Below are 20122 nucleotides of genomic sequence, written 5' to 3'. Positions count from 1 at the left end.
AATTCCTTTTAACATTTGTACTGAAGATACAATCACTTTACATATCACTATTTCAGTCCTAGAGTATTCTAAACATGACTGTGTAATACTTATACCATTGAGTTTTGTGTTTTTTTAACTTTTATGTTAATAATTAGCAGACTTTTGTTTCAACTTAAATAACTCTCTTTAGCAATTCCTGTGAGGCAGGCCTAGTAGTGATGAATTCCCTTAGCTTTTGTATGTCTGGGAAAGTTTTTATTTCTCAGTCATCTCTGAAAAACAGCTTTTCTGGGTGACGTATTCTTGGTTGTCAGGATTTTTTTCCCCATTAGCCCTTGGAATATATCATCCCACTCTCTCCTGTTTCTGTGGAGAAATCTGCTGATAGTCATGTTGGGACCTTTTTGTATGTGGTATGTTTTTTTATCTCTTGCTACTCTCAGAATTTTTTCTTTGTATTTGATTTTTGATAGTTTGATTATTATGTTGTCTTGGCGACCTCCTCTTTGGGTTGAATTAGAGACCTCTGTGCTTCCTGTAACTTGGGGATACTGGTACCTTTTCCCAAATTAGGGAAGTTTTCAGTCATTATTTCTTTAAATATGCTTTCTAGGCTTTTTTTCTTCTGCTTCTTGAATTTCTATTATGTGTATATTAGGTCCATTGATGGTGTCCCATAATTCCCATAGGTTTTCTTCATCCCTTTTTATTCTTTTTTTCCTTTTGTTCCTCTGATTGGATAATTTCAAATGTTCTATCTTCAAGTTCATTGATTCCTTCTTCAGCTTGAATGAGCATGCTGTTGAAGCTTTTGGTTGCATTTTTTTTTTTCAGTTCAGTGATTGTATTCTTCATCTCTAGGATTTCTATTTAGGTTTTAAAAAAATTGTTTCTATTTCTTTGTCAAATCTTTAATTTTGTTCATGTATTGCTTTCCAAATTTTACTTTATTTTTTAGTCTATCCTTGTAGCTCACTGAACTTTAAGAGGATTGTTCTGAATTCCTTGTCTATCATTTAATACGTCTTCCTTTCTTTAGGGTCCATTGTTGGAGCTTTGTTGGTTTATTTTGGAAGTGTCATGATTTTTTTATTCTGTTATCCTTCTGTCATTGTGTTGGTATCCATGCATTTGAAGAGACAACCACCTTTTCTGGCTTTTACAGGTGTTCTTTGGCAGAAATAAGTATTCATTATTCAGTCTAGCTTGTGATTCTGTAGAGGACAGCTGGTAATGACCATGGGCAGACAGAGCTTGCTTTTGGGTGTTATAGATGGCTGGGCTACTGTGTTGGCTCTGAGTTCAGGTGGGGCCACCAAGCTGGTCTCAGTAATCAGGCTGAGCTGCTGGATGGACATTACAGTTGCCTCAGATTGGGCTGGGCCACAGGGTAGATTTCCTGGCCCCATGGTACTGCTATTTCAGCTCAACAGTTGGACAGGATTGCAGGAGGGGTCCCAAGGTTAGATGGAATTGCTGGTAGGGATGGATGGGAGCTGACACTTTCTGCTAGTAGAAATGCACAGTTCATGTTTGCCTTCCTGCCTATGTGGGTCCTTGGGGTGGGCTTTGAGGCTGGGCTGAACATTGTTTAAACTACTGGGTATGGCATATCTAGCCTCTGCTCTTTGCTGAAATTCAATATAGTGGTAATTTTCCTGCCTGGATAGGGTCTAAAAGCCCCAGGGTAGGGTCTAAGGCTGGTTTTGGAGGCTAGCCATCTATGGATTCAAGCCATGTGGAACTTCTTTTTACTTCTGGGAGTTATCAGCTCAGCTTTGCAGGTATGATATGCAGTTAGATGGTACCTCTGATTGGGCACCACTGTTGGCAGGTACACAGAGCTCCTGCTTTGTCTCCTTGCTTTGTTTCTACCTGACTCCAGATGGTCTAGCCATGCCATTTCCCTGTGTTGCCTTTGAGGTGAGATGGGAATGGGCTTCCTGGGAAGCATCTTGGAAAGCCAGGAAGCTGGGCGTCCACCTCCAGCTCTCTTTTCCCTCTGTAGAAACTGTTGTTTCTGGGAAACACTTTCTGTGTGGTACTTTATCGACTTAGGGGAATGTGGTTAAAATGAGACCACTTCTTCTACCCTTTTTATGTGGTTTTTATTTTGTTCTGTGAATCACACAGGTGATTCAGGCCTATTTCCAATTTGGGGCGTTTCCACCAAGGTGTTCCTGTCTGTGAATGGTTGCTAGTTGAACTTCCTGTGAGGGAGTAGTGGAGCCTGGGACCAACAATTCTGTCATCTTGCTGACTTCACCTCTCCCTTTTATTATTTTTTATAAGGACTGCCAAATTGTTCTCTCAAAAGAGTAGTGATTCACATTGCCATCAACACTGTGTGAGTGTTCTACTTTCATATTCTTCCCAGCATTGAATATTAACATTGTTTTAAAATATTGATAACTCATGAGGTGTAAAGTAGTGCCTTGTGATTGTTTTAATTTCTGTTTCTCATAGTGTGTGAGGCTGGACCTTCCCATGTACCTGGGCACTGACTGGGTCTCCTCTTCTCTTCACGTCCTAATTGATTAGTGGGACCCCCCCCCCAACTAATTGGTTAAGTTAATTTTGTCACTTCTTTGTTTAATATTTTAAAATAATTAGATAATTATTAAAAGGTAACCCTTTTCTGTCATAAGTACTGCAGCTATTTTTCTTAGCCTGTTATTTTCCTTTCATTATATGATACCTCACTGTTTTGAAGTTTACGTTTTAACATAATCAGATACATGCATCTTCTTCTGAATGTCTTTTATTGCTTAAGATCTGTAAATTCATCATTCTTACCTAGACTTGATAAGAAATCTGCAATTCCGCTTGTTTTTTTGTTGTTGTTTAAAACAAAACTCTTTATCCTAATATAAGGCAGGTATCCAAATTAAAAAAATTTTTTTCCAAATAGATAATCTATTTTCCCACCATCATTTATTAAATAATATGTTATTTCCTCCATTGCTTTTACTGTCTGTTTTGCCATATATTAAATTCTTATCAATAATTTGGTCCAATTTGTATTTTTTTATTCTGTTTCATCAATCTAAATTTCTGTTGTACATGGGTATTTCTATACAATGCCCTGTCTACAATGGTCCATCCAATTGCCTTTTTATTTTTTTTTATATTTTTACAGAGAACATTGAGTTCCTCATACTTTCAGAGTTATTTGTTTTTAACCTATTTCTTGAGTCTAGATGGTGATTGTTGAGGACTTATGACTAATAATGTCATCTAAGAAGGAAGAATCTGCTGAATTCTACCATGAAATATTGGACTAAGAACAATGAATTAGAGGAGGGGAATAGTGCTGTGCAGTGAGTGGTACTGGGGGTTGCCCTGGCCCACTGGGTATAGCACTGTGTTTCTCTTTCTTTTGCCACCCTCTCAAGCCCCAGGGAGAAAGTGGTGGAGTCAGAACACCTGGTATTACCAGAAGACAGCAAATCTACCTTTGCCCTCAGAGGATGACAAAAAACATTCATTCATCTTCCAGATTTAGGTTTCATATTTTGTTGATTTACCAGGATGAGGCTATCTTTTATTGAGATAGACTCTTTTATTTATCTTTTATTAAATTTCATATGTTTTGTATTTTAAAAAATATTTAAGAGTTCATTTAAAAACCCATGCACAAATGTTTATAGTAGCTCAATTCATGATCACTTGAAACTGGAAAAAACTCAAATGTAACTCAGCAAATGAATTAATAAACAAACTGGTAAAGCTATGCAATGAAATATTTCTCATCAATAAAAAGGAATAAGCCATGTTGATATGCACAACATGGATGAATCTCATCAAAGACATTGTGCTAAGTGAAAGAAACCAGTCTCAAGGTTACCACAGTAGGATTCTATTTGCAAGACATTCCGGAAAAGGCAAAACAATAAGGATGGAGAAAAGGCCAGTGATTTGCCAGGGTTGGAGGTGAGGGAAGGTGAGTCTCCACAGGTGCGGCATGAGGGGACTGTTCTGTCGTTCTGTCTCCCGAGTGTAGGAATCTTCATGAATCTACACATGTCTTAAACTCATAGAACTGTACACCAAGAGAAAAAGTCAGGCTTACTGCATTTTAACTTACGAAGTACAATTTAAATATATGCTATGGGCTTTTTTTTTTTATAAAGGCAAATAATACAAGAGAGTAAAGAAGGAAGTAAAATAAAATCTAAAATCTTATGCCTAACAAAATGATTTGAGAGTGCCTATTCTTACCGTCCAATTTAAGAATGGATAGTACAAAAAACAGATATCTTTTTGAGCTTGATATTTTTAAAATATACAATATCTAGGGCTTAAATTTTAAACCCTAACAGTTTGGTAATGAGACATAAAAATCTAGATCAAAATAATATTTTAGACTTTAAAAGCTGTTTTCCATGTGTGTGTATGTGCATGTGTGTAGTATTTTCTTAATAAAAGGGCAGACTTTAATTGAACTGCTAACTTGACCCTTTGACTAACATGCTGTGCTTTTCAATGTTGCCTAGCTTTTCATATAAAATATATCTGTTAAAAAATAAAACCTGTGTTTAAATATGATGAGGTTTAAGGAAGAGTTGAGATGATGAAATAAATGAATGCTATAACTTGTAACTTGCATATTCACTGGAGACCATACATCGTCCTTCCATCATGTGAGCAGGTCTTCACTCACATTCTCCTGTGAAGAATTTTCCCATTCATGCTGGTAACAGTAGTAGCATGGCAGAAACTATGCAAACAGAAAAAAATAAACCATTTAGTCTAAATTATATGAAGTGTAGAAGCAAAACTCTGGGATATATTTTCAGTTATTATTGAAACCTTGGTAACCCACGTGTTTAGGATCTCTTCTATTTATATGACATTTTGGAAAAGGAGAAAATATCAGTGGTTAACAGGGCTATGGGTTAGGCAAGGGTGTGACTCCAAAGGAGAAACATGGGGAAGTCTTGGGGGTGATGGAATCATTCTGTATCCTTATCATGGTCTTCTTAATTTGGACATTACGTTGGTCAGAGTCCAGGCAGAAAACAGATGGCACACTAAAAGGAGTGACTGATGTGAGTTTATTAAAGGATCTTTTACCCAAGCGAAGGCAGGTTCAAGTAAGGCCAGTAGTTGAGGAAGCATCTCAGGGATATGAACAGGGGGAAGCCAGGATCCCTCCTAGGCCTGAAGGGGCAAGAGAGGGAGCAGTTACTGAAATGAACGAGGATAGGGTTGCCCTCAGGGGATGAGGTCTTAGGGAGAAGAACATGACTATTGTCAAGCTGCTGCCCAGCAGGGCAGGAACTGGGGGAATAAATAGTTCACCTTCTTTCTCCTCTCACCTTCCAACCTCCTGCTGGTGCCTCACACTGGCCAAAACCAACTGAAAGCCAGGAGCATGAGAGTCCAATTAAAGCAACCCACCTGCATGTCATGCAGAGTAGATAAGAGCAGAAAGTGGATCTAGATGAACAGACAAAGAATATCTAGTGCAGTCAACCCCTCCGAGCCTCAGCATCCTTTTGGGGGTGAAAACCTTGTGTTCTCCAAAGAGGAGCTACTCAAAGTCCTGCCAGCTGCCACATTATTCCAGGGAGATGTCAATCCTGTTATGCCTCTACCCAGAATCTAAAATATTCTTTTAAGCAATGCTTTTTGTATAAGGCAATGGAGGGAGTAGGAAAAGAGAAACCACATACAATTGAGCTGCTAAAACTCACATAATTGTAGCTGGTCATGAGATCTAGGTTGATAATTGTAACGCCCTTCCTCCACTTCCCATTCTATGTCTCCCTTTTTCTGTCATCATCTTTACTGTGCAGCGTGGTTCAACTGGTGAGTTACCCACCTTTACTCAGGGAACTCAGTCCTTGGGGTTCTCTTTATTGGGCTACCACAGCTGGGTTAAGGCATATAATGCATCCTGAAGCACAGCACCCTAACTTCGCAGGACATTTCCTCTTAGCCAACTCTGTAATTGAGTCATCAGCAAAGTATTCAACCATTCTATGATGTCACCTATGCTGGGTGATATGGGGTATGTGGTAAGACAATTGAATTTTGTGGGTCTGAGACCACTGTCACACTTTCTTCACCCAACAAATGAGCTCCTTGGATAAAGGCTGTATTGCATGGGATATCTTGGTGATGGATACAGCATCCCGGGGCTCCACAAATGACAGTAATGGGCAGAAGCATTTCGGACAAGGAAGCCCGATTTGAATCTGGGATGTGTATGTACACAAATCCCCACAAATCTTGAATTTTACTCTTGCCCTCTCCATGATGGCAGGGATCCAGTGTAATCTTTACCAGCTGTCTGCAAAGTCCACCCAGAGAAAGGGACTGGGCTGAGGGCTCAGTGTTGGCCTCTGCTGTTGACAGGTTGGATACTTGGCAGAGCAGTGCCAGCTCAGCCTTAGTGACAGGAAGTTCATGTTTTCAGACCAACACACTGTCTCCATTTCTGCCACCCTGAAAGCCCATGAACAAGCAGCAGTTTTCTGGGGAAGCTGACTCAGCATGTACCTATGGCTATATTGCAGGGTGTTCTTCAAAGGTATCCAGATTCCCCCTCAGTTAAGGGGCTCTGGGTCTATGACCTGGCAAAAGACCATGAATTCCCATGGGTCCCTATGACCGATATGATCAGTCCCTTTGCCTCTGTCACCCTTTGCTGGCTCTTCTGACACTATCCATCTGTCGAATGGATTAGAAGCTCTTTGGGAACAGTGTGACAAGTCTGTATGTTTCTTCTGCCCTCTCCGTACGTGAAGTCACATGCCACGTCTCTACTTGGATTCATAGGATGGGAAAGATGGACTGGGAATGATACTTGGTTCGCAATATCACAATCCAGAGGGATAGCTGCTTGCTGCCTGAGACAATAAAAGGAGCCCGTGGGACACTTTTAGGAGCAAAATAATCAGCTGTTATCTTTGTGACTTTGGTTAAAGATGGCTATTCATGTGTTTTTTAGCAAAATTACCTGCTGATTTTTTATTTTTGAAAATTGTGTTTATTCATGCTGATTATAAAAGCCATGGAAACTGGACAATAAAGGAAACTATAAAGGAAAAAAAAGAACTACCATAATTGTAATAGCCAGAGATAGCTACTATTAATATTTTGATATATTTCCTTCCAGAATTTCTTTTGTGCGTGTACGTACACACACTCACATACATACTTAACATAGTTGAGACCATATGAAGTATAAATTACATTCTGTTTTCTCATAGAATGTTGTATCAGGAGTATTTTTCATGTCATTAAAGAAACCTTTGAAATTAATTTTTAATGGCTCCATGATGTTTTGTTAACTCTCAAGTCAAAGGGTTTGAACATTTTTAAGGTTTACATTAGGTAATGCTAAAATGCACTTCAGAAAGGTGTTAATTTATTCTTAAGCCAGAAGTTCACAGGAGTGCTTCTTGCCAGCATTGAACACTGCCATTTAAACACCCTGGCTGATTTGGTAGGCGAAAGCACAGCTTCTCATTGTGTTTTGATTTACATGTCCTTGATTTATATTGAAGTTGCATATTTTTTGCATTTGAAAGTTTCCTGTACTTCCTCTGTAAACAATTGTTTATGTCCTTTGTCCATTTTCTATGTCTAAAAATTTTGGTCCTAGCTTTATGGAGGTATAAATTATAAATTCATTCTTAAGTGTATAGCTTAATTGGCTTTCGCAATTGTTTTTGTAACCACTACAGCAGTCAAGATTTGAAACACTTCATAGCCCTAAAATTTTACATTTGCCCTGTGTAATTAATCCCCTCCTGTGACCCCCACCTCTGGCAACCGTTGACTTGCTCTCTGTCACTGTCACTATAGGTTTACCTTTTCTAAGAGTCCTCATAAATGGAGTTATACAGTGGTAGTCTTTTGTGTTTGACCACTTTGACTTACCATGTTTTAAAGATTGGTCCATGTTGTTACATATCTTAACATCCCATTAATTTTTATTGCTGAGTCATATTCCTTAGTATTGATATATCACAATTTGTTTATACACTCACCAGTTGATAGACACATGCATGGGTTGTTTTCAGTTTGGGGTCATTATAGAAGATACTGCTATGATCTTTCATATACAAGTCTTTGTGTGGACATATTTTCATTTCTTGTGAGTACATGTCTAATAGTAAAATTGCTGGATTGCATGGTGAGTGTATGTTTAAATTTATGATACTATGCCACTGTTTTTCAAAGTGACTACCATCTTGCAATTCCACCAGCAGTGTGTAACAATTCCAGATGTGGCACATTCTCACCAACACTTGCTGTTGCCGGTCTTATTTTAGCCGTTCTAGAGGTGTGTAGAGGTATCTCAGTCTGTTTTAAATTTGCATTTTCCTGATGATGAATGATATTGATCCTCTTTTTATGTGATTATTGGCCATTCATATATCTTCTTTTGTTAAGTAATGGTACAAATCATTTTTCCATTTTTATCAGGTTATTTTCCTATCGGTGATTTGTAAGAGTTCTTTATATGCTCTGGGTATAAGCATTTTATCAGATATATGTTTTCAGATATTTTCCCTCAGTGTGGCTTGCTCTTTCATTTTCTTAGCTCTTTCTTTTGAAATATAAACATTTTTAATTTTGAGAAAGTCCATTTACAAAATTTTATGGGTAATATTTTGGGGGTGTCTATTCTCAGAAATCTTTGCCTAACCTAATATCACAAAGATTTAATCCTGTGTTTTCCATTAGAAGTTTAGTAACTTTAGCTTTTACATTTGGGGTTCATTTCTAGTTTTTGTATATGGTGTGAGGTAAGGTTAATTCTATTTCCATACGGGTATCCAATTTTTCCAGCACCATTTGTTGAAAAGACAACCCTTTCTCCAATGAATTACTTTGCACCTTTGTTGGAAATTAACTAATCATTATAAGTGTGAATATATTTCTGGATTCCTTAGTCTCTGTAGGTCTATTCTCGCATCAGTACTACGGTTTCTTGATTACTGTAGCTAAAGAGTTAAGTCTTGAAATTAGATTGTATAAGTCCTCCAAACTTGTTTTTCTATTTCAACATCATTTGACTATTCTAGGTTCTTTGCCTTTCTATATAGTCATGTTAAAATCAGTTTGTCAGTATATTTTTTTGAAAGCCTGCTAGGATTTAGATTATAAATACATTAAAAAATATTGCCATTTAACACTTTAAAAATATTGTTTTCCACTCCATAAACATGCTAAATCTTTCCACTTATTTAGTTGTCTTTAATTTTCCTAGTCAAAGTTTTATTGTTTACAATGTTCAGATCTTGCATATAATATCTAAAATTTATTCCTAAGTGTTTTTATTTTTTGATGCAACTGTACATGGAATTTTTAAAAATTTCACTTTCCAACTATTTATGACTATTAATCAGAAACAATCAAAAATTGATGTTTGTATATTGACTTTGAATATCATGACTTTATTAAATTCACTGGTTAATTAGTTCTAGTCCTCTTGTTGTAGATTTCTCGTAAATACAGTCATGTCACCTAAAAATAAAAGCAAGCTTGCATCTTTCTTCCCAATCCGTATGCCTCTTATTTTGTTTTCTAGCTTTATTTTACTGGCTGTGACAATTTTACTCTCTAGACAGTTTTACTGGCCAGGACTGGCTAGAGTGTTAAGTATAATGTTGAACGGAAATGGTGATATTAGACATTCCTGCTTATTCCTGATCTTAGAAAGCATTCCATTTTACACCATTGAGTGTGATATTAGCCATGGATTATTTTTGTTGTTGCTGTTGTTGATGTCCTTTATTAGTTTAAGGAATTTTCTGTTACTTGTTTGCTGAAAGTGTTTATCAAGTATGTTGAATTCTGTCAATTGGTTTTTCTGTGTCTATTCTATTGAGCATGTAGTTTTTCTCCATTATTCTATTACTATGGTAAATTACGTTGCTTGATTTTCAAATGTTAAGCCAACCTTGCATCCTGGGAGTAAACCTCACTTAGTGATAATATATTATTATCCTTTTCATATGTTACTTGAGTCTGTTTGTTAAATTTTGTTAAGAATTTTTTTCATCTTTTTAAATGAGTGATGTTTGTCTAACATTGCCTTTTCTTGTAGAATCCTTGTCTGAGTTTGGGATCAGAGTAACACTGACCTTGGGGCATGTGCTGGGAAATGTTTCCTTCCTGAATCCTGCTTTCTGCTTGGTGTTATTTATATTCTTTAAATGTTGATAGAATTCACCTGAGAAGCCATTTAGGCCTGGAGTTAGTTTTGGGGAATATTTTAAATCATAAATTAGTTTGAGAATGTTAATATAGAATTATTTGAGTTTTCTCTTTCTTCTTGGGTCATTTTGGTAATTTGTGTTTTTCAACAAATGTTTTTCCCATTCTTTCTCTCCTCTCTTTCTGTGACTCCAAGTACATATATATCAGACCATCTAGTATTATATAACATGTTTTTACATCTATTCATTTTATAAATATATGTATATTCTGTATTCTTCATATTGGTTGGGTTCAGTTGATCTATATTTAAGTCACTCACTCTTTTCTCTGTCTTCTCCATTCTTTTGTTAAGCCTAGTCGGTAAATTTTTTATTCCAGATAGTATATTTTTCTCTTCTAGAATTTCCATTTAGTTCTTTTTATTGTATCCATTTTCTCTACTGAGATTTCCTGTCTTTTGATTTATTGTGGGCATATTTTTATTTATTCCATTAAGGATAGTTATAAACATTGCTTTTAAAATCCTGTGTGTTGATCCAGTATTTGAGTTATCCATTTCATCTTAATTGTCAAATGTATTGGCATAATGCTATTTATAATATTCCTTCATTATCCTTTTTTAAAATAACTATTTTAGGACAGTTTTAAATTTAAAGAACTATTGTAAAGACAGTACAGAGAATTTCAGTATACTCCACCCCAGTTTTCCTATTATTATCTTTCATTAGTATGGTACCTTTTTCACAATTAATGAACGAATATTGATACATTATTATTGAATACTGATTATTGAATATTGATACATTATTATTAAAGTCTCAGTTTTCCCATGATTTTTATTTTCTGTTCCAGGATGTCATCTAGGATGCCCCATAGCACTTAGTAATCATCACATGTCCTTAGTGTCCTCTTGAGTATGACAGTTACTTAAGATTTCCTTGTTTTTTGATGACCTTGCAAGTTTTGAGGATTACTGGTTAAATATTTTAAAGAATGTTCTTCAGTTGGGATTTGGGTGATTAGACTGGAGTAATGTGTTCTGGGGAGAAAGACCATACAGGTAAAGTGCCATTCTCATCACAGCATATTGAAGGTACATAGAGTCAACATGACTTGTCACTGTTGATGTTAACCTTGATCACATGGCTCCAGGTAGTGTCCTTTTACTTTCAACCTATCTGGGTCTTTACATTAAACGTGTCTCTCTTGTGACTGCATAAATTTGGATCTTGTTTTATAAAGAAATCTATTCTGATAATCTCTACCTTTTAATAAAATATTTACTCCTTTAATAGTTAAAGTAATTATTGATATGTTTGGCTTTGAGTCTCCCTTTTATCCCCTTGACCGCTGTTTTTTTGTTTTGTTTTGTTTCTGTTTGTTTGTTTGTTCATTTTCTCTTGCCTTCTTTTTAGATTATTTGAATATTTTTTATAATTCCATTTTAATTTTCTTATAGTCTTTTTAGCTACACTTCTTTGCATAATTTTTAATGGTCGCTCTGGGAATTGTAATATACACCCTTAATTGTTCCCAGTCTACATGCAGTAAATATTGTACCACTTCACATAAAATGAAGAACCTGTGCAAGCATATAGGCCTATATCTGGCCCTCCATGTCCTTTATAAAGTAGTCCCCCCTTATCCATGGGGAATATATTCCAAGACCCCCCAGTGAATGACTGAAGCCACAGATAGTACCAAATCCAATTGCTATCAATTGGAATATGTTTCTGTTCATGTCTTCCACCGACAAATTTAATGCTTTTTTTTTTTTTTTTGAGACAGAGTCTCGCTCTCTTTCCCAGGCTAGAGTACAGTGGTGTGATCTCTGCTCACTGCAAGCCCCGTCTCCTGGGTTCACACCATTCTCCTGCCTTAGCCTCCCGAGTAGCTGGGACTACAGGCACCTGCCACCACGCCTGGCTAATTTTTTTGTTTTTTTTTTTAGTAGAGACGGGATTTCACCGTGTTAGCCAGGATGGTCTCGATCTCCTGACCTCGTGATCTACCTGCCTCGGCCTCCCAAAGTGCTGGGATTACAGGCTTGACCACCACGCCCGGCCTTAATGCCTTTTTTAACTAAGCACTTCCCACATACTGTATCATAACTTTTGCAGTTTGAGGTGTGACTGCTAAATTAGCATGAATTTCTTATTTCTTCTTCATAATTTTATGGAAGGAAGATTCATTTTTACTGTTGAATACAACCTCAGCATACAACTTTTTTTCTTTCTTATTAGGTCAAGAACTTTCACCTTTTCCCTTAAAGGAAGCACTTTACAGCTTCTTTGGCATATACAAATTGCCAGCATCATTACTCTTTGCTTTGGGGCCATTATTAAGTAAACAAGGGTTACCTGAACACAAACACTGCGGTATTACAACAGTTAACCTGACAACCAGGATGGTTACTGAATGACTGACAGGTGTGTGGTGTACACAGTGTGGACACACTAAACAAAGGAATGATTCACATCCCAGGCAGCATGGAGCAGAACCCTGGGATTTCATCACACTACTCAGAATGGTGTACAATTTAAAACTTATGAATTGTTTATTTCTGGAACTTTCCATTTAATATTTTTGGACCTTGGTTGACTATGGGTAGCTGAAACCATGGAAAGTAGAACTATGGATGAGGTGGGACTGCTATGAATACTAGATACTGACCTAGGTTACATATCTCATAAGACAGTGTTATTATTTTTTTCTTTAAGTATCTTTAAAGAGATTAGGAAGAAGAAAGCCTTTTTTATTTTTTTTTCCAGAAATTTACCATTTCTGACACTGTTTTCATTCCTTTCCGAGGAGTCAAGATCTTCATCTGCTAGCATTTTCCTTGAGTCTGAAGAACTTAGTTTATTGAGGTATATAGGTATACTAATGATGGATTCCCTTAGCTTTATCTTATTTAGAAATATCTTTATTTCTCCTTCATTTTTAAAGGAAGTTCTCTTGGATGAAAAATCTTCGAGTAACTTTTTGCATTCTTTTGGAACTTCATGACATTGTTCCACATCTTTCCACTTCTGTTGTTTTGAATGAAATGTCATCTGTTAAATTGGCATCTTCCTGTATCTAATGAGTCACTTTTCTCTTATTGAATTCGAGACCTACCCTTTGAATTTGACTTTCAGCTTTGTAGCTATGATGTACCTTGGCAAGGCCTTTTTCATATATATCATGCTTGATGTTTGTTGTGTATCTTAAATCTGTAAATGTATATCTTTAATCAGACTTGGGAAAATTTTTGCCTTTATTTCTTCAAATATTTTTTTCTGTCCGATTCTCTCTCCTCTCCTTCTGTGACTCCAAGTATATGTATGTCAAACCATCTAGTATTATATAACATGTTTTTAAGTCTACTTATTTGATAAATATATGTGTATTCTGTAGTCTTCATATTGGTTGGGTTCAGTTGGTCTATATTTAAGTTCACTCACTCTTTTCTCTATCTTCTCTATTCTTTTGTTAAGTCTGTTCAGTAAATTTTTTATTTCAGATAGTATATTTTTCTTTTCTAGAATTTCCATTTATTTCTTTTTATTGTATTTGTTTCTCTGCTGAGATGTCCTATCCTTTGATTTATTGTGGGAATATTTTTATTTATTTTACTGAAGATAGTTGTAATCACTGCTTTTAAAATCCTGCATGTTAATGCCAGTATTTGGGTTATCTCAGTTGATTTTCACTTCTCTTTAGTATGAGTTCAATTTTTTCTGGTTGTTCTTATGTGCTATATTTTTGTAATATATCCTGGACATTTGGAATGTTAAATTGTGGAGGCTCTAAATTCAGTTATTTTTTTCTAATGAATGTTCTTTCTGTTATTTTAGTAGTCAATTATCTTGGACTCAAACTGCATACTGTTTCTTGGGTGGCAGCTCTGATCTCAGTTCAGATCTTTTGTGTTTAGCTAAGCTATTTTGAGTATATATTCTGAGCAGGTGAAGTTCAGGAGCCAGTAAGAATTATGGTGAGTTGGATAGAATTTGGGGATCCCTCTCTGGCTGTTTCTCTTCCAGGATTTCTTCTTTCTCTCTTTTGGCTGGGATTAGTCTTCTAGTTTTCCAGGCCATAAAGGCTACTTACTATTATTTTTTTTTAACTGATGTTCCTGCCACTCCTCATGCTGCAGTGCCTCATTTGAGGCTGAAAGCATTGAAAATAGCACACCCCCACAGTTCTCCTCTTAGCATGGATTCCCCACAAGACTTTGCCTGCTCTGGTCACAGTACTTTCAAATAGCTGCTTTTGATAATTATGTCCAGATTTTATAGTGATTATCTGGAGGAGGGTTGGGCCAGTAGGATCTTATTTTACCATTATTGGAAGAAGTCAAATTTTAGTATGTTCTTATTAATTTGTATAAGCACTTTATGCTTTAAGAATTTTAACAATTTATTGTATATGTTTATAGTTTTATTAATCTGTCGTTCGGCTTTTAAATTTTGTTTTGTGTTTATGGTATACAAAAATCTTATATTTTGATGTAATTAAATAGGTAAGTTTGAGATTTCTTAAGTTTCGCTTAAAAATTCATTCTTATTCAAGTACCAGATAAGCACATGCCTAGATTTTTTTCTACTTTTTTTGTAGTCATAGTTTTTACATTTAACTTTTTAATTTCTTTTAAATTTATTTTAGTATGTAATACTAAGTGAAGATCTCCTTTGATATTTTCCCCAAAGAGCGAGGTGATTTCCTAAACATAATATATAGAAGCTGATTTTATTTTTCATAGCAGCTGTAGTTTCCATTATAAGAAGTTACTTTTCAATTTGCTGAAATTTAAGATGAACATATATAATATTGACAAACTATATCAAAGTAATTGACAAATTTTGGTGAAGAAAGACTCAAATTTGAGTCACAAAAATGCAAAAAGAATTTATGTGAATAGTAGTACATGAAGCCAAAGTCATGTTCTACTTGTTTAGACGTGGCCATGTGTGCCTAACAAAATCCATTAATCAGTCTCTGTCTCTCTTTCTCATGATCATGTCCACAGTGCTAGCAGCAGAAGTAGAAAGAGGCATTTATCAAGTATTAGCTGCCATAATCATAATCATAGCAAAAGTGCTATAGAATTATTAGATGCTGTAATAATAATAATATTTACATAATAAGTGCTATAATGGAAGGATACATAGTGTAATGAGAGTCTAATAGGGAAAACAGCACTGGCTATGGAAATTAGGGAAGGCTTCCTTGAGGAAACAGTTATTGCATTGACACCTGAAAGAGGAGTAGAATTAACTAGGAAAGTATGGGAAGTAGGTCATGATGGGCGACATGGCAGTTGGCAAAGGAAGAAACAAGCAGAAGGGACCAAGGGCAGGGAAGAGTACAGCTCTTTGGATGAACGGAGAGACCAATGTGGCTGGAGCTAAGAGAGCCCGGGGAGCATGCCATGGGGTGAGGATAGGGAGGTGAGCAGGGCCACACCATTGCAGGCTTGTACGTTTCAGAAGGAGTGTCGTTTTTATCCTAAGAGCAGTGGGGAGTCATGGAAAGATTTTAAGCAAGAGAGTAATCTGATCGGATTTGCTTTTTTTTTTTTTTTTTTTTTTTTTTTCTGAGATGGAGTCTTGCTCTGTCGCCCAGGCTGGAGTGCGGTGGCACGATCTCGGCTCACTGCAAGCTCCGCCTCCTGGGTTCACGCCATTCTCCTGCCTCAGCCTCCTGAGTAGCTGGGATTACAGGCACCCGCCACCATGCCCGGCTAATTTTTTTTTTTTTTTTTGTATTTTTAGTAGAGACGGGGTTTCACCCTGTTAGCCAGGATGGTCTCGATCTCCTGACCTCGTGATCTGCCCGCCTCCGCCTCCCAAAGTGCCGGGATTACAGGCGTGAGACACCGCGCCCGGCCCAGATTTGTATTTTTAAAAGATCAGGCTGGTAGAGGTATGGAAATATATTGGAGGAAGGCAAGAGTAGGTACAAGAAGACCCATTAGGAGATTATTGCAATAATTTAAGTGAAGCTTGGTATATATGTAGATGTATGAATGGATGGATATCTGGCTGGGTGGATATGTAACCTAAGTTGAACTGGGCAGACTCATGGGCTGTCATCTTACAGCTACTTAATTTTGTTTCCCACTGCCCCTTTAAATTTACTCAATTGGGTTAGTTCTTTTGCCCGTGGATAAAAACGTGAGCAGATCTTGCTTTTCCAGGTTTGTCTTGGATCATAGAAAGAGCCTTAATTTAGTCATGCAACTGCCAGTCTCACACAGCCATCGAAGATGTAAGCTTGATTGAAACGTGAATTGCATTTCCTCCCTGTTAGGGCCCGTTACAGGCACGAGCAGAGGTGGCATGATGGCAGCTTCTCCCTTTCCCACTTTGCACTTCTCTTCTTTCCTCATTTTGTAAACTAAGTTTCGGCCTCCTCTAGGAATTAAAATGCACAGAGGAAGTAGAGGAACAAAAGGGGAGGCTGAAAGTTCTCATTTGACTGGCACTGCCATGAGCTTGAAGCTGCGTTCTTGGGGCCGATCAAGTGTTCAAAGGTGTTTGCTTTCATGAAGCGCTGTTGAGGGGTTTTGGATTTCACATTTGATGAAGGCAGATGCATCTCTAGCCCTGCTGATTGCCTATTTCCTTCTCAGCCCCTGGGAATCTGGGAAGAGAGAAAGCAAGCCTTCTCTATTAAGGCCTGTTCATTTCTCCAGGTGGCTTTCTTGGGCAAGGACGAAGATGCTGCTGTGTGTGCGTGCGTGCACGTGCTCTCCCTCAAGTGGCCCGCTCTCCCTCACGTGGCCCACTCTTCCTCATGTGGCCCACGTCTGATCCCCATGAAACTCTCAGCAGTTATTTTCCTGATGACTCTGACAGAGCAAGCCATCCAACCAAACTGCCCCCGCCCTGCGCTCCCTGCAAAAGTTTTTGTTCTCAATGGCCAGCCAGCTCATCTCTCACCTGCAAGGTTTCTACCTGGGAGTCAGGCACTGATACATCCCACCCCCAATTGCAGGGGACAAGAATCAAGCTCCCTGAGTGGAACAAGGCTTCAGGTGAGGAGTAGGCATCCTTCACTCTCTCTTTTGTGCTGGGGTTGGGACTCAAGCATACCAAAAGATTTTCTCCCAAAATTCACTCTTTTATCCTCTATTATCTGGATTTTTTAATACCCTAGATGTAGATAAAGAATTTGTCTAACCAGTTCGCTCTCAGTCATTAATTTTTAGCAATCAAAACAGGGCAGTCTGTTTCCTGCCCACTTTGAGATCTCATATCAATTATCTAAGGAACTCAGCCCAAACTACTTTTTGCCATCCTGTTAGGGAAGGATAGGTATGGTTTAGTGTATAAGTCACAGAAGGTGTATGTGACACAGGTCAGTGTATGTGATGGAATGCTTGCTGGTTTTCCAGCCTGCAACCGAGGCTTTTTGACCTATTAGCTCTAATCCTTATCACAGCCCTCCCAGTAGGTGGTATTATTCTCATGTTACAGATGAGAGGAATACAGAATCAGCATAGTGAGCAGCGAGTCTGAGGTCACATCAGTAGGAAGTGCAGAAGCAGGTACTCTGGTCTTTCTGAAACCCATGCTCACATCAGGTTGCTCCCGCAGGCATCTTATAACTCTGAAATTATTGGACTCTGAGTCATGGGACCATATTCACTTTGGAAATGTGTTTTTGAACAATTTTCCAATTATTCTTGCTAAGACTTTAAATCTATACTAACTTTCTATTGCTGCCATAACAAAGTACACAAGCTTAGTGGCTTATAACAACACATGTATTATCTTCATGTTTGGTAGGTTAGAAGCCCAACATGGGTTCACTGGGCTAGAATAAGGAATCAGCAGGGCTTTTTTCCTTCTGGGGAATCTGGGGGCAAATTAATTTCTTGCTTTTTCCAGCTTCTAGAGGCCACCTGCATTTGTTGGTTCACAGCCCCTTCTTCTGTCTTTCAAAGCCACCAGCGTCACACCTCTGCCCTTCTGTCCTCACGTCTTTTGATGGCTGCAGCTAGGAGAAGCTCTCCAATTTTAAGAATGTATGGGATTAGAGTGGGCCTACCTGGATAAACCAGGAGAGTCGCTCCATCTCCAGATCCGCCCTCCACCACATCTACCATGTTTCTTTGCTGGGGCAAGAACGTAGTCACAGAGGCTCAGGATTAGAGGGTGGACCCCATGGGGGCCATTGTCCTCCCTGCCACAACATAGAGGCTCTTCACATGATGAATTTGAAGGAATTATTTTATGGACATTATTATTTTAATCAAATCCCTTAGATTCTTCCTTCAGTGTATGCTACCATTAACAATATAGAGACATGCAGATCTAATATCAGTTTGATTTTTCCTTGCTTTAAAAAATCAATTCGTAGTACTATTTTACTAAATGATTTTGTTTATATTAGATTTGAAACTTCATATAAATGCATTGTTGCCATTTTCAATTCAGCATTAAGTACCTAATCCATGCAGTGTTATAGAAAAAAATGTTTAAAGTAATGTTTTTTGTTGTTACTTTTAAATCCAGATTTGGACTTAAAGCCACCACTAAAATCAATTGGAAGCAATTTCTAACATCATTTCATGAGCCTCAGGGGTTGCAAGTTAGCAATAAAGGTCCCCTGACAAAAAGAAATAGGTATGTAAAAAAAAAAAAAAGAACAAATTTTAGTTACACATATCATAATATGTAAAAGATCAGAGAATATCTGTGTTACTTTTTCTGCATTTATTGAATGATCGATTAGTCTCCATTGAATAATTGCCAACTTTTATATAGTGATTTACCGTTGACAAATTTTTCTTATTGAAAACTGCCTTAAACTATAAGGTTGGTATAATTATTATTTCAATTTGTAGATGAGAAACATAAGATGATACAATCTTAACTCCATCACCTGCTCAGAGTGTGGTGGAGGCAGCTGTGGACCACAAAGGCTCCAGGCACACAGGCCGCCACGGCAAGCACTGCTCCCCAGCTCTAAGCATATCCTTGTAACATTGTCTGTAAACGTGTATTTGTTAGGTGTTACATGGAAAGGAATAATATATGTTCATTTGTTTTCCAGCCACTGAGTGGCCCAGATATCATGGGTCATGGAGATTATTTGTCTATCATTATTTCTGTTTTCGTTCTAATATCTATTATAACCTCAGATTTGCAATACCAAATATCTTGTGATGGGGCCCCAAAATGTTTTTTAAAAAATTTAATAATATGAAATTTTAGAATTTAGCTTTTTGCTCTGAGAAGTATTTTATGTTGATGCATATCCTGTATTCATTGCCCTCTATGAATCTTAAAGAAAAAAACAGGCTTTATAATCTTGGCACGTTCATTGAAAGTGCTGTGCTCTACTGTAAAGTAAAATATGCCATGGAGTTAATTCACATTTCGTGGGTCCTGTCCCTGTCTCGGGGATTTATGAATATTTAATAAACTGCCCCTGTTAACAGCCTTGCAGGTAATCAGAGCGTTCCCTCTCTGCTCCAGAGCTGCAACCTCTGAGTTCATTCCTTATGTGAAGTTACTTCTGTTTCTTTATAATTTTCTTGTCCAATAGCATGTTGTCTAGAGAGGCTGTCAGAATTAAACTTAAAGTTTTATTTACTTTAAAACAGTGGTTCTTAAACGGGGACAATTTTTCCTCCCAGGAGATATCTGGCAATCTCACGGACATTTTTGGTTATCACACTGAGGGTGGGGAAGCTACTGATGGGAGCTGATCATAACCCCAAAAGACACAAACACCATCATCCTTAAAGGTTGAAACCTCAGAAGATCAAAATCATGAAAATATAATTCTGAAAAAAAAAATTAAAAATTATTTAGGCCGGCACAGTGGCTCACGCCTATAATCCCAGCACGTTGGGAGGCTGAGGTGGGTGGATCACCTGAGATCAAGAGTTCGAGACCAGCCTGACCAACGTGGAGAAACCCCATCTCTACTAAAATACAAAATTAGCCAGGCGTGGTGG

General features: G+C 37.5%; 1 protein-coding gene across 15 annotated transcripts in view; it reads left to right on the top strand.

Moving 5' to 3' along the window:
- The window catches only part of EFCAB6 (EF-hand calcium binding domain 6), a 306732-nt gene that overhangs the window by 115935 nt on the left and 170675 nt on the right, over positions 1-20122 (top strand). For 11 of the 15 annotated variants that reach the window (XM_054543758.2, XM_054543761.2, XM_063722922.1 and 8 more), the window contains one exon: positions 18672-18782. The exons of the other annotated variants lie outside the window; for them this stretch is intronic. In XM_054543758.2, the coding sequence (XP_054399733.2) occupies positions 18672-18782 (111 nt within the window). The remainder of the gene's footprint in view (positions 1-18671; positions 18783-20122) is intronic. 15 annotated transcript variants of the gene reach the window in all.

The sequence above is a fragment of the Pongo abelii genome, chromosome 23, assembly GCF_028885655.2.
Source record: "Pongo abelii isolate AG06213 chromosome 23, NHGRI_mPonAbe1-v2.0_pri, whole genome shotgun sequence".
Taxonomy (NCBI): Eukaryota; Metazoa; Chordata; class Mammalia; order Primates; family Hominidae; genus Pongo; species Pongo abelii.
This window is presented reverse-complemented; position numbering and strand designations above follow the sequence as displayed.